The sequence below is a fragment of the Sebastes fasciatus genome, chromosome 3, assembly GCF_043250625.1.
Source record: "Sebastes fasciatus isolate fSebFas1 chromosome 3, fSebFas1.pri, whole genome shotgun sequence".
In the NCBI taxonomy this organism is placed as follows: Eukaryota; Metazoa; Chordata; class Actinopteri; order Perciformes; family Sebastidae; genus Sebastes; species Sebastes fasciatus.
The window spans coordinates 731287-745606 of NC_133797.1; the positions used below are offsets into that span (position 1 = coordinate 731287).

Here is a 14320-nt window from a genome sequence, read left to right on the forward strand (position 1 = left end):
AACATGCAGGTGAAGTTTTTCACATAATTTAGCGAAGCGGTTTCCCAGAAAATACAGGTTCCACCGAGATTTGAACTCGGATCGCTGGATTCAGAGTCCAGAGTGCTAACCATTACACCATGGAACCATAGTGACGCCATTTTGTGCTTGTTAGATATATTTAGTATATAGTATGACTCAGGATCAGGAACTGTGATGCTTAGTTGATGGGCTGTCTGGTTTTACTGAAAACTACTGAAAAGACTGTAGAAATATCTGTGCTTCTCATTGACAAAGATATAACGGAATGTTCCGTTATGGCTTAACAGGACCTAACGTTTGCTAGAATTCCCGCGGCTATGATAAACATGTGGTAAAGAAATGAGATGAGAGAATACTGCATATTAGTAGCTTTCTGCATTATCAAACTAGTACACCAAACAAAATGCGAAGTGGCCCGTACGGGGATCGAACCCGCGACCTTGGCGTTATTAGCACCACGCTCTAACCAACTGAGCTAACCGGCCATATCGTGAGCAGGATGAATGTTTTTGATATTACTACTCTATAAAAGAGATAGGTACAAATAGTTTTATGAAAACCATAAAGCCACTTTAATGAACGAGGCCATCATTTCAGAGGAATTCAGGTCAAAGCCTAACCTTAACTGTTGTTCATTCAATGGAGGCAGCTGTCAATCACTCATGAACTCTGATCAAACGGTCAAACTAGGCAGCGCTGATCAAATATGAATCAATATTCTGTTACTGTAATGCCTATTTCTCTCCTCTCATGTTTTCAGAAATATCTTGTAGTGTACTGTTTAGCTGTAAAATGACAACGTTTTCTGGTGGGCGGTGCTTGGTATTTCCTCAGCTGATCTCAACATGGCTGCCGGGTCACAGATGCCATAGGAGGACACTGGAGGACACAGAGGCACATGATATTTTCAGATTACCTGTCTCTACTGTCAGGATATAGTAACCGAAAATATTTTTTTTTTATCATATTTACTCCAACTTGCCTACTTCAGCTTTAAACGAGAGAAGGAAGCGCATGACTGTTATCGATAATCAATGTGTCACCGTTTGTGCATGTGTTTGTTTGTGATGAATCCAAACTTGTGTTCAGAGTCATCATAACAGCTCAGAGCTTGTTATGATGCCTCAGTACATGGCACTGAGGGAGCCACATACTGTGCCCTCACTCAGCCACACCTCCTCCTTTGCTTCAGATTTTGTGGGAGCCATATTAAGCACACTTTGAGGTGCCAGTGTTGGCAAGGCTGTCCCCTCTAACTAACTGCTGCCTAATTCATGCTCATGCTGTGTGATTGTGAAATCCTGCTTCTGAATCCCTTTCCTCCCCAAGAGTTTAGGACTTCATCAAATGATTGCTTTTTTGTTTTTTGTTGTTGTTTTTTGTCTTTCCCTTCTGATTGGTTGATAAGGTACAGCGAGTGCAGCTGTATTTTCTTCACAAAGGCACACAAGGCACTCAGTCAGTGGAAAAGTACTGGACAAAGTAGAGACTGCACACCAACCCTCATCACTGCCATCAACAGTCTGACACATAAAACCACGGTTGCCCACTCAGTGTGCGACACACAGGGATGATGTGTGACATCAAATTATATCTGTTATTATTAACGGTTATATCTGGAAGAGAACCCTCAAATTGCAAAATCTGATTTGAGATTTGCTAAAACTCTCGCAAGACTCGCTGCCCAACCACCTATTCTAACCTTAACTATTCGAGGTCAATGCCTAATCTTAACCATCTTGCGGGAGTTTCCCCAGTTTGTTGGTTCCCTTCTAGACACGGCCTTATTTGACAACTCAATGTACAATCAGTGTCGCTATTACAGCCATAACAGCCACTACAGTGCCTAATTTAAGAGTAACTCCTTGTATGCTGTAAGAGGTTAACTCTGGTTAATGCAGCTAGATGTATACTGGGAGGATCAGAGGCCTGTACTACGAAGCAAGTTCATCATACCCAGGGTATCTTCTCGTTATCTGGTTTAACTAACCCTAACAAACGAGATCTCGCTAAACGCTCCTAAAACGGTGGTTATCAGCTCGGTAAATCAACCCAGGGTTTCTCAGTCTGGCTGTGAGCGCGTTCACGTGAACGGGGCGGTGTCTGCAGTTTATGACCAATCAGACATGACAGACATGACTATTTTAACCCTCTTTCAGCTGCGTCCCCCTCTCAGGCGGTGAATAAATATATAAACAAAAGAATAAATATAAAAACATAATTCAAAGTGGTAAACACCCACAGCATAAATCCAGCTGTCCTATCTGTCAGTTTAAACTGTGTTGTTTTTGGTCTGATTATGACTGTTACTTCTTCATATTTTGGTAATATTATCATACGATCCCCGCAGTGAACTCTGATTGGTCAGTAGGCGGTGCTTTCATACGAGTTGATCTCTGATCTGGAAAATAACCTGCTCCGGAGCAGGTTAGCTGTTCAGCATCAGTTACCATGGTGAACTACCCCGGTAAGAAGTGAACCACTTTCGTAGGACGGAAACCCTAGCTAACACCAAATCCTGCTTCGTAGTACAGGCCTCTGATTTCGCAGAAAAGACAGGCTTGAGATTTTGAACACACATATTAACAAGGACATTGTCAGACAATAAAATCAACAATAATATAAACAATTTAAGTTTATACCGTTGTGTTACTTTCGTCCAAACTGACGGGGTCGGCAATAACAATACGCAACGTCCGTTGTTATTGTTTATAATTGGACTACCAACAACATTAATTACTTATCCTCTAGAGCTAGGACTAATTTAGCTAACGTTACACTTAAAAAAATTCGGACAATTATTTTTCCTGTTCATTTATTATTTTTATGATTTAGAGATCTATTCAAACCCTAACCTCGTGGGACTTTTGCTTTTTGGGGAAACTATCTGCAATGAAAAACGTTCATACCAATTAGCTGAGGAACTGCTATAATTAAGAGCAACAGTATCCTCTGCTTTGAAATATGATTGCATGTCGATTGCATCCAGCTGTTATAAATAGAAAGAGAATGAAGTGAGAGCGCAGCCCCTTTCCTCTGAAACTGAACTGGCAGCTTTAACTGTTTTTGTTTTAACAAGAGATCACAATATATCTTATTTAAACTAACAGAGTTTAAGTTAGAGCTACCTTTTAAAATTAAAATATTTTGTAACAAAATAAAACATCACACCATCAGTCAATGAGCTGCTGAGGTTATTTTATTCCTCACTTTATAGCACTTGTTAAAGAAAGCTGAAACAATCCTTAGCTCACTTATTTTATTTGTCTGAAAACTGGACCACGGTCCATTTGGACTTTTTTCCTAAGAGCTTTACATCGAACAATGTTGGACAAGCCAGACATCAGTGAGATCTCTATGTTTGACGAAACCAAACTGAATAAGATCAGATACGAATAAAACACACAGGATAAGAGCCCAATATCCACCCGACAGAGTACCAGCCTCATGTAGGCGACGCATGTTGAAGCCATTTGGTTGTTTAGCCTCGAGCTCAAATGTCATCCAAGTGGCAAAATGTTGGACCAGAAGTGTTAAAACCAAACTTGGTCACCTGAGAGAATTTGCACTTAAGCAGTCTGTATTAATAGTTCTGTTTGGGGCTGGTGGTGGCCACCAGGCAAAGTGCTGGTCTTTGTGTCAGTGGGGGTAATACATAGATTTACTAGTGATTTGGTTGTTGCTGTTTAACATGAGTATGCTGTCTATCTCTTATCCAAACTGCTCTTTTCTCAATGCTTGCACTATAATATAGCCTACAGCTGTGGTTTATTCTTGGCTAGACCTACTCTATCTTATAGGAATCCTCTAACTACCACTAGAGGTCACTACCTCTGAATGGAGCAGCCTGTGGTCCATTCATTGGGAACTGTTTATCACAGGAACTAGAAGCCAGTACATCATAGAAACAATGTGGTTTGATGTTTGTCAGTAATGGGCAGCTGAACAACATGTCAATAATTTAGTTACCTAAAGCTGTAAATAACAGATATAACACAATTAAAAAGATCAGTGTTAGCCTTCTGTTAAGCTGGAGGATCAATTTTTGTGTTAGGGAGACTGATATCATGGGATAGTGATCGTAAAGTTGGTTGTGAGATGGAATATATTTGTAATTGTAGAAGAAAATGATTTAACAGTGGGATGTTGATGATCTGGTGATTGAGTCAATATAATCTACAATGCAAACTGTAGTACGATTAAAACATATCAAGGTCAATGTAAGTTTTCTAAAGGCCCTGTCACACCAAGCTGATGGTCAGCTGATTCAGCATGTTGAAACAGCGGCAGAGCTCGTTGGTGAGAGAAATCACTCTGATTGGCTGTTCAGCTTAAACGAATCAGTGCACAAGAAGAGAAGTGAGGAAAGCAAGCCAACAAGTAAAGTCAAGAGGGCAAACACCGAAGGCTCTTCTCATTGTTCATCTTCATCTCATCTGATCGTTCCAACACACGGATATTTTCACAGCAACATGAACATCTGGAATGAAACTAAGTGGTGAGTGAGAGTGGTGTGAAAGTGGTCGGCAAACACCGCTTTGTTTCATGTACGTACTGTATCATAACAACAGCTTGTATATCCTAAGTCCTCGGTCTTTAAGTTTCCCTGTTTGAATGACGAATACAGACTACCGCTGCCTGTTGGTGTGGAGAGTTATTTAATCTCACGCAGGCGCAGAAGGTGCTACTGTAACTTGCTGTCGGCTGTAGTCTTTGCGATGTGTTGGAGTGCAACTTTTTGGGCAAGACAAAGGCGTCGTGAGGAGACTCGGCCTTCATCACCGCTAGTTCTTTGATGTTGGGTTGTTGTGTCTGGACCTTACATTTTCCTAAAAATTGGCAAAAAAAAGTAGAATACAAGAAAGTCTGTATAATAAGTTGCAAAACTAGCAGCAGCTCGCTGAGCTTAGGAACAGCCGCCGCAGCTTTCATTGCATGGCAGCTTGCTGCAGGCCGCTCTTCGCCGCAGCTGTGACTAGTCTCTTTGATTACGTATTTTATATTATGCACAGCAAATTGCCCAACACTGTTAGATGACTGTTGACATGCTAACCTCTGAGCCTAAAGTAACTCTGAGGCTTCTGCACTTCATATTTATCATACAGACAGACACAAGAGTGGTAGCCTACTATTTTCTCTTCTTGTTCTCGGCAAGAAGGCAAATAAGCATAGTCTTTTTCCACCAAAATGTTTAACTATTCTTTTAAGCTAAAAGTCAGCACTTTAACCTCATAATACTCCTCTAATACTTTTCTAAACACTCTTTATGTTCAGAAGTAGCAAACTACTAGAGAGTAGTTCTAAGAAACTACTGACCTTGACCTTAACTTTACCTCCTGAAATCACTGGGAAGGCCTCTACACTGAGAGCAAGACACCAAAGCAATCGTCGCCATATTAAACTGTCACACACCTGATATTACATATGTGCCTCGGACCACGTGTCTTCCCAGTGCAGAAATTAACACTGGCCTCTGAAATGTTGCATGCAGACCGCTCCGGTGGACCACAGTTTATATTTGGACTGCCACAACAAAATTCAAGTCTCAAAATAGGATAGGATAAAGCACTTCTTGGAGATGTTACACACCTCGGGTTTGGTGAAAAAGCAACTCCTCCCTCTCACATGGTGTCTCTCACTCTCTCAGCTTAGCAGAAAATACATAGAAGACAGAGGAGCCAGTGTCCAAGCTTGGTAGCCTACTAATGTCAGTTTAAACCCACTAAACTACATGAGTGCTGTTAGTATGTGACATTTTACTGTGTTGACTTTTGAACAAGAGTCTACAGCCATGCAGGGTCTTATAGGCAGAGCAGTGCTTTGAGCTAAATACTGTAGGCCTACTGACATCAGCATGCTAATATGACATAATATAACATAAAAATGACAATACTACCATGATGATGTTTAGCAGGTATAATGTTTACCATGTCTACCATCTTAGTTTAGTGTGTTAGCATAGCCACCCGATTCGACTGTTATCAGGCCATTAAATAGGCGTTATCAGTCGCTAGCACCATAGATGTGGGTCATTAAGGGCCTACTACGCCTACCTTGTAAAAGTGAAAGTGAAACTTAAAGGCAACACGTTTTAACATGTTGTAAAACTGCATGAAACGTCACCTTTTGAACACAAACAAAAAGGCTTCTTTAGGTTTATTGGGACTGATGTGGACAAAAATCAGACAAATAAAATGTTCTGAATGCTTGGGGAAATAAAATTCACGAAAACATTTGTTGGAAGGCTCACATGTGTCGCATGAGCCACTAAAGCCCCAGACACACTAGGAACGTCAGGAGCGTGTGGCGGCTGCGTTGCGTGGTGGCTGCGTTGCGTGGTGGCTGCCTGATACACGCGTCAGGCGTTCACACCAGCTGCATTTCAGCTGCGTGTCTGCTGCGTTTCTGCTGCTGCTGTCAGCCCTTTCTTTCTACATAGAGTTTGCCTTTTAATGACCATTTCATTTCATTATAAATATCATTTATATTTATTTTAGACCGAGAAAGGTTAAGAAACGTGTGGTAATTTGTAAATAATAGTAATAATCCACAATTAAAACTCCGTACTGTATTCATTCATGGAGCTCTCCAAGTCACTCTATGTTCTAAAAACACTGTCCGGCACATATTTCAGAATAAAGCCTTGTGTTAACAAATGAAGGAATTCTGTCCACAGAAAAAATGCTTGAGGGCTTTTATTTGGAAATGAAAGCGGGAAGTGTTGATTTAAACCCCAAACTGATATGATGTCAATATACTGTCAACAGATCACTTTCACTGTCTGTTGTTGCTGTGAAACGTGTGCGGCACGCGACAAAAATAGGCAAGACCTCTATTTTCTACCCCTGAGTGTGTCTGAGTGTGGCTGCTCTAACCTGCTCTAACCTGTTAACAGGGACGCCGAAATAAAAAACAACAGGTAACGCAGCCGCCACGCGCTCCTGATGTTCCCAGTGTGGATGGGCTGTAAGATGATTTAAACAACAAAGAAACAGTAATTTGGTTTCAGCCTTTATTCTGACAGAACACCCCCCCCCCCCATGGGGATTTATATTAATCGATAACAAAGTATAACCTTGCCAAGTGGCAAGAGAGAACAGCCTTCACAAAAGTTCAGTATACAAACAACCCTCTTTATGAAAATCAACATGCATAATAGCATAAAAACAAATACATATTAGGGGAAAATACAACATAGAACTCACTGTGTATTTCTAAAACTAACAACTACAACTGTTCAGCAGTTTCATCGATGATATTTGACGAACTCCAAATACGAGTCAAATAGCTGGATCGGGGATCTGTGCCAATGGGACCGATCTGTTCAATTCTATGTTTATATACTATATACATTATATAATGGAATTTTAATTCCTGTTTAAGTTTTGACCAATGTGTTTCAGCATTTAAAAGGTTTACACCTGAACTGCAATTCCTGTTAATTTTGAAGATTTTTTTTTTACTAAGTTGCTGGTGTACATTTATTATTTTAATAATAAACAATTCAGTAAATGTATATCTATGTATTTAATTATTACATTTTGTTTTACAAAGTTAGGAAAGCAATGTTTAAGTCGAGCCTGATGTTGTCTTTCACATAAAAGAATGATCCCAGTTACTTCTTCCACACAGCGAGGCATACAGCTTATTAATTCAACACTGGTATCAGATCGGTTTTGGCCGATACCCAAAGCTGCTATCGGTATCGGGACTAAAAAAGTCGGATCGGTGCATCCCTAATAGATAATAAAACATTTCTCCTCAAAAAGCGACGAAATGCACAGATGACAATATAAACTGACTCCATGATTCCAAGTTTTCTTCCATCAAATGGTGTCTGGAGATATTATCAGGCGGGAGTGTTCATTTTAAATTGCTATTACTTTCATTTTCCTGTGATATGTGTACAATGCACACCTGTTCAGAATCACTGCTGACACAAATGAACTGCCGCCCAGTGATTTAAACAAATTACATCTAATGTTCTGCAAAATTGAAGGTGAATTTAATTTTTTCACTTTAAACGTTGCTAACTTGACAGAAAATACACTTTTCTGTTTTTCTTCTAGAACTCACAACGTGTCGAGATCAGCTTTGTTAAAAAATAAAAAGTGTAAATATACAAATCATGATTAGACTGTACAGTATACAAGAGTATAATAAGGTAGAAATAGCAATCACACGTAAAAAGATGGAGGCATTGTGTCCTGAATGCGTCCTGATTTGGGAACAGTTTGTTCTGTGCAATCAGTCTTTGGAAAATGACATTTCATACAGTATGCTCTGGGTAGAAGTCACAATCACAGGTTAAAGGTTTGTATACTTAGGGCCAACATTTCCATTTCATGAGGTATTTGAGCAGTGACGAGAGTATACACCCCTTTTACGACTACCAGCAAATAAGCAGAGTGGCACTAGGTTCCAGTGATATCAGGAGCAACAGTATGGTAGAGGATGAGGAGGAATCTATTTGCACAACAAACTACAATCAGTACGCAAAACATACTTTAAAAAACACAAGTTTCATTGAACAGTCTGCTCTCTAATCAAATCTAATCATTCAAATGGAGTCAAATTTGTACTATTGAGAAATTATCAGGATCTTAGCTGCAAACATTTTCACCATCTCAGAGGAAAAAATTATCCCACCGTAAACTAGAGCTTTGCATACAGTATATAACAACAACAGAACTAGACAGTACAAAGTCAGTGACAAACCGAAAGGCACATCTCTCACACCGACAGACGGATTGACGGAGAAGTAAAACGAGCAGGAGGAATGGGTGAGGAGAAGGAAAATGAGGGACACATCTGGTGTTCTTGCTCCTCGTGCAGTTGTAGAAAACTGCTACATTCAGTTATTTATCATGTGGGTGAACTGCAGGTGAGGGGAATGGGCTAACAATAAGTGTGGCAAGTTCTTCTAGTTTTGTCTCTCCCTGCTGCTAAAAAACAGGTCATATTAAATAGTCACAACTGTCGTAATAGTTTTTGTGTCACTTACGTCCAAGTGTTTTTGGTTGCTGCTTATGATTTTCAATATTGCTTGCACTGCAAAGCCGCCAGCGTTGCACTGCGACCCGACTCAGAGCAGTCAGGCAGGGTGGGACACTTCCCTCATCCGTACCTGGGCGCTTTCAAATCAAAAGTCTTAAACTTGCGAGTGTCTACGGAGCAGTATTTGAGTATTTGAGAGATAGACGCAAACGTTGCTCTGAAAATTTACATGTAACTATAAATCTTCACATCTTAGATAGTTTACATCTCTGATTATCCTCTCCTTGTGTGGACTGCTGCAAAACAGAAATTTCTGATAACACGCAGCTAAGCTGCACATGGCTGCAAATCATTTACAGAGGTTCACACTGAGACCTGCAGTACAGCCATCGATTCATTTTTATTCAGTAAAGGAAGGGACAGATGGCTTGTTGCATGACGCAATCTCTCTTATAAAATGCAACATCTAATAAATAATTTAAACTTTTGTTTATGTGAATTGTAAACTATTTTACCATCATTCTGTTGGATTAATTGTTTCTTTGGGATGAAGTCTTGTGCGAGTGTCTTTTGTGTTGCCAAAGCGCGATGGTCTTTGGGAACTGAATTCAGGTGCAATGTGGTACAAATATATATATTAGGGTTGTCAATTAATTAAAATATTTAATCACGATTAATTGCAAATTAATCACACATCTTTTATCTGTTCAAAATGCACCTTAAAGGGAGATTTGTCAAGTATTTAATTCTCAACTAATAAAATGTATTTTTGGAAATCAATTAACAACACAAAACAATGACAGATATTGTCCAGAAACCCTCACAGGTACTGCATTTAGCATATAACAATATGCTAAGATCATAACATGGCAAACTGCAGCCCAACAGACAACAACAGCTGTCAGTGTGTCAGTGTGCTGACTTGACTATGACTTGCCCCAAACTGCATGTGATTATTAAGTGGGCATGTCTGTAAAGGGGAGACTCGTGGGTACCCATAGAATCCATTTAAATTCACTGATCTGGAGGTCAGAGGTAAAGGGACCCCTTTGAAAATGGCCATGCCAGTTTGGAGTGTTATTTAGCCTTTTTCCTGACAAGCTGGACATGGTTGGTACCGATGGATTCCTTATGTTTTCTAGTTTCATATGATACCAGTATCTTCACTCTAGCTTTAAAACTGAGCCGCTATAACCTTAAAATTGCAAGTTGTGGCATTAAAACAAATTTGCGTTAACGCGTTATTATCACGTTAACTTTGACAGCACTAATATATATATATATAGCACCCCTGCGGTTACAGATAATGGATGGATGGATAATGCAGCACAATCTCTGGCATTCGGTGCCTGTATGTATGTAATCACCTTCACTATATGCTATGCTGGCTAATGGCTTGCCTAGCCAGGGAGCCTATTTTCAATGTATTCTCTGTAGAAGACAATGAGGCATCTGATGAAGTAGAGTGCCAGAGAGTTCAGATCACACTCTGCTAATGTAAATGTCATCACCACAAATTCACTGTGACACTGCACAGAATCTGTGTCCAGCCTTTGCCGTTGTTCCCCCTCTGTGAACTCCTGCCAGTGCCCATCTTCTCTCCCTCTTCATGAACCTCTTCAGCAGCTGGTGGTGGTGGTAGTGTCCAGTAGCTGCTTGGCCGCAGTGGCTTCTCTGTTACTGGGGTCGGTCTTCTTGTCGGCCACGGCTCTGGACGTTGGTTTCTGCTTGCGTTTGATGTTGAACACATCCCACCTCTCAGACAGCAAACCCTTGTTGAAAATGATGGACGCCAGCCAGGAAAAGAGCAGGATGGATACGAGCGAGATGAGCATGATGGCGGTGCGGAAGGGGAAGTACTGGGTTAACGTTCCCTCCTTATCCAGCCGGCAGCCGGGGAACTGGATGGCGGGCGGGAGGCCAATGAGGGGCTCGCCGCTCAGGATCCTCATGATGATTCCTATCAGGTAGCCCACGGCGGCTCCGTAGCCGTTAGACACCTTGAAGAAGAGGACGCAGACCAGCTGGGGGAACATGATGGTGTAGGACATGTCCACGCCCACAAGCCAGAAGACCAGGACGCTGCTGTCCAGAAAGGTGAGGGCAGTGCCAGCCAGACCCACCACCACCACTGAGATACGGATCACCCACTGCATCTCCCGGTCTGACGCCTGAAGGAGCAAGAGAATGACAACAAGAAGGACAAACAGAGTTAAGTTGCACATCACACCTTGCTATAGTAAGGATCTAAGGATCATCTGGTCTTGAGTACAGTGGATGTAGTCACAGCAACGTCACCCATTGGTTTGTGGACTGTGGTTTTGAAGCCTTGAGTTCAGCATTTTGGCCGTCGCCGTCTTGGTTTCTTGCAGAAGTGACACGAGAGGGTGGAGCTAAGTACAACCGAACGCTGAATAAGACATTTTTAGACGACCAAAAAGTTATAATTAACTTTCATGAAGTGAAAACACGCTGTGAAAGGGTTAAAGTTCTAAGACGGAAACACAGACAACTCCCAGACCGGACAACGCTGTGGTAGCGACCTGTCAATCACAAGGAAGCCACGTCCTAAGGCATCCCCTGCTTTATGGTCTATCTGACTCTAAATGGGACCATCATTTACTAAATGAACATCATGCTGTATTGAAGAAGACTTGAAACTAGCAATTGAGACCATAAACTCATGTTTACAATGTTTACTGATCAAGAGAGAAGTAGGCTCATTTTCTCATAGACTTCTATACAATCAGACTTCTTTTAGCAACCAGAGGAGTCGCCCCCTGCTGGCTGGTAGAAAGAATGCAAGTTTAAGGCTCTTCCACATTGGCTTCAATTCTCAGACCCGGGAAGTGGCCCACTGGTCTTCAAATCAAATCAAATCAATTTATTTTTGTATAGCGTCAAATCACAACAGAAGTTATCTCAAGACGCTTTATATATAGAGCAGGTCTATGACCGTACACCATAGTTTAGAGACCCAACAGGATCCACCAAGCGCACTGTGGCCAGGAAAAACTCCCCGATTACTAGGAAGAAACCTGGAGCAGAACCGGGCGCAGGGCGGGCGGCCATCTGCTGAGACCGGCTGGGGGGATAGATAGATAGAGAGAGAGTGAGAGAGAGAGAGAGAGAGAGAGAGAGAGAGAGAGAGAGAGAGAGAGAGAGAGAGAGAGAGAGAGAGATAGATAGAGAGAGAGAGAGAGAGAGAGAGAGAGAGAGATAGAGAAGCAGCCACAGTAGCAGTCTAGCAGCTGTAATAGCTAAAACAAGTAGGACTGATAACACAAAACCAATAGTGGTGGATGGAAAGAGTGATAATACAACTATCGGAAAGCCAGCACTGTCCAGCATCTCTCCTCAGTACGTCCATGTGTATTGGTGTGGGACGTCCCTGCGATCGATGCCCGTGCGTTGGTTCCTGCAGCATCAGCATGCTTGCTGGGAGCTCTTGATGTCTTTGGCAGTGATTGAGAAGTGTTATTCTCCAGGCTGCCACATTGTCACTAGGTGTTGGAAATCCCTCGTTAGCATTGGTAGTCCCTCGTACAGACGTAGTTAATTAGGGATGGTAGCAGTTGGTGTCAAGCAGATGCAGCCACAATACCGGAGACCACCAAGATCCAGGTGAAACCCTGCTCCAAGTGTACCCATGCTCCAGGTATAACCTCGCTCCCGGTGTGATCCCGCTGGAGCGAGGTCATACCTGGGTATGACCTCGCTCCAGGTGTGACCCCGCTCCACGGTTAGCTGCGAGACAAGGAGGCACAAGGACTCCCGGGAAGGAATGAAGTTAATAACAACATGGACATGGGACATGAGTATATACAGAAGGAGAGGGGAGCTCAGTGTGTCATAGGAAGTCCCCCGGCAGTCTATGCCTATAAGCGTATAAGCGTTATCAAAGAGGAAAGTCTTTAGCCTACTCTTAAATGTAGAGACGGTGTCTGCCTCCCGGACTGAAACTGGGAGCTGGTTCCAGAGAAGAGGAGCTTGATAGCTGAAGGCTCTTGCTCCCATTCTACTTTTGGAGACTCTAGGAACCTCAAGTAACCCTGCATTCTGTGAGCGCAGTGCTCTAGTGGGGTAGTAGGGTACTATGAGCTCTTTAAGATATGATGGGGCCTGACCGTTTAGCGCTTTGTAGGTGAGGAGGACGATTTTAAAATCTATTCTGGATTTTACAGGCAGCCAGTGCAGAGAAGCTAATACAGGCGTAATATGATCTCTTTTTCTAGTTCTAGTCAGTACACGTGCTGCAGAATTCTGGATCAACAGGAGAGTCTTAAGAGACTTATTGGAGCAGCCTGATAATAAGGAATTGCAGTAATCGAGTCTAGAGGTAACAAATGCATGGACTAATTTTTCTGCATCATTTTGACACAGGATGTGCCTGATCTTCGCAATGTTACGTAGATGAAAGAAGGCAGTCCGTGAGGTTTGTTTTATGTGAGAGTTAAAGGACATATCCTGGTCGAAGACAACTCCCAGATTCCTTACGGTGGTGCTGGAGGCCAGGGCAATGCCATCTAAAGTAACTATATCATTAGATAATTTGTTTCGGAGGTGCTCAGGGCCTAGTACAATAACTTCAGTTTTGTCTGAGTTTAACATCAGGAAATTGCAGGTCATCCAGGTTTTTATGTCCTTAAGGCATGCTTGAAGTTTAGTTAACTGGTTTGTTTCGTCTGGCTTGATTGATAGATATAATTGGGTATCATCTGCATAACAATGAAAGTTTATGGAGTGTTTTCTAATAACATTGCCTAAGGGAAGCATATATAAGGTAAATAGAATTGGTCCAAATACAGAACCCTGTGGAACTCCGTGACTAACTTTGGCGTGCATGGAGGACTCATCGTTGACATGTACAAACTGAGATCGATCTGATAAATGGGACTTAAACCAACTTAGTGCAGTTCCTTTAATGCCAATTAAATGTTCCAGTCTTTGTAATAGGATGTCATGGTCAATGGTGTCGAAAGCAGCACTGAGATCTAGCAAGACAAGTACAGAGACAAGTCCTTTGTCCGATGCCATTAGAAGGTCATTTGTAATTTTCACTAGTGCTGTCTCTGTGCTATGGTGCACTCTAAATCCTGACTGATAATCTTCGAATAAATGATTGTTCTGTAGAAAGTCACACAGCTGACTGGCAACTACTTTCTCGAGTATTTTGGAGGTAAAGGGAAGGTTAGATATAGGTCTATAGTTGGCTAGGACCTCTGGATCAAGAGTGGGCTTTTTAAGAAGAGGTTTAATTACAGCTACTTTAAAGGACTGTGGTACATAGCCTGTTAGTAAA

General features: G+C 41.8%; 1 protein-coding gene and 2 non-coding genes across 9 annotated transcripts in view; all 3 read right to left on the reverse strand.

Moving 5' to 3' along the window:
- Window positions 1-55: 55 nt before the first annotated feature.
- trnaq-cug (transfer RNA glutamine (anticodon CUG)) lies at window positions 56-127 on the reverse strand. Its single transcript has one exon. It is a non-coding gene; the product is annotated as a tRNA-Gln (tRNA).
- Window positions 128-432: 305 nt separating this feature from the next.
- Window positions 433-506, reverse strand: trnai-aau (transfer RNA isoleucine (anticodon AAU)). Its single transcript has one exon. It is a non-coding gene; the product is annotated as a tRNA-Ile (tRNA).
- A 6195-nt stretch (window positions 507-6701) lies between these two features.
- Window positions 6702-14320, reverse strand: part of LOC141763123 (high affinity choline transporter 1-like) — a 53165-nt gene continuing 45546 nt past the window's right edge. For all 7 annotated transcript variants that reach the window (XM_074627500.1, XM_074627483.1, XM_074627476.1 and 4 more), the window contains one exon: window positions 6702-11189. In XM_074627500.1, the coding sequence (XP_074483601.1) occupies window positions 10638-11189 (552 nt within the window). In that variant the 3' untranslated portion in view covers window positions 6702-10637. The remainder of the gene's footprint in view (window positions 11190-14320) is intronic.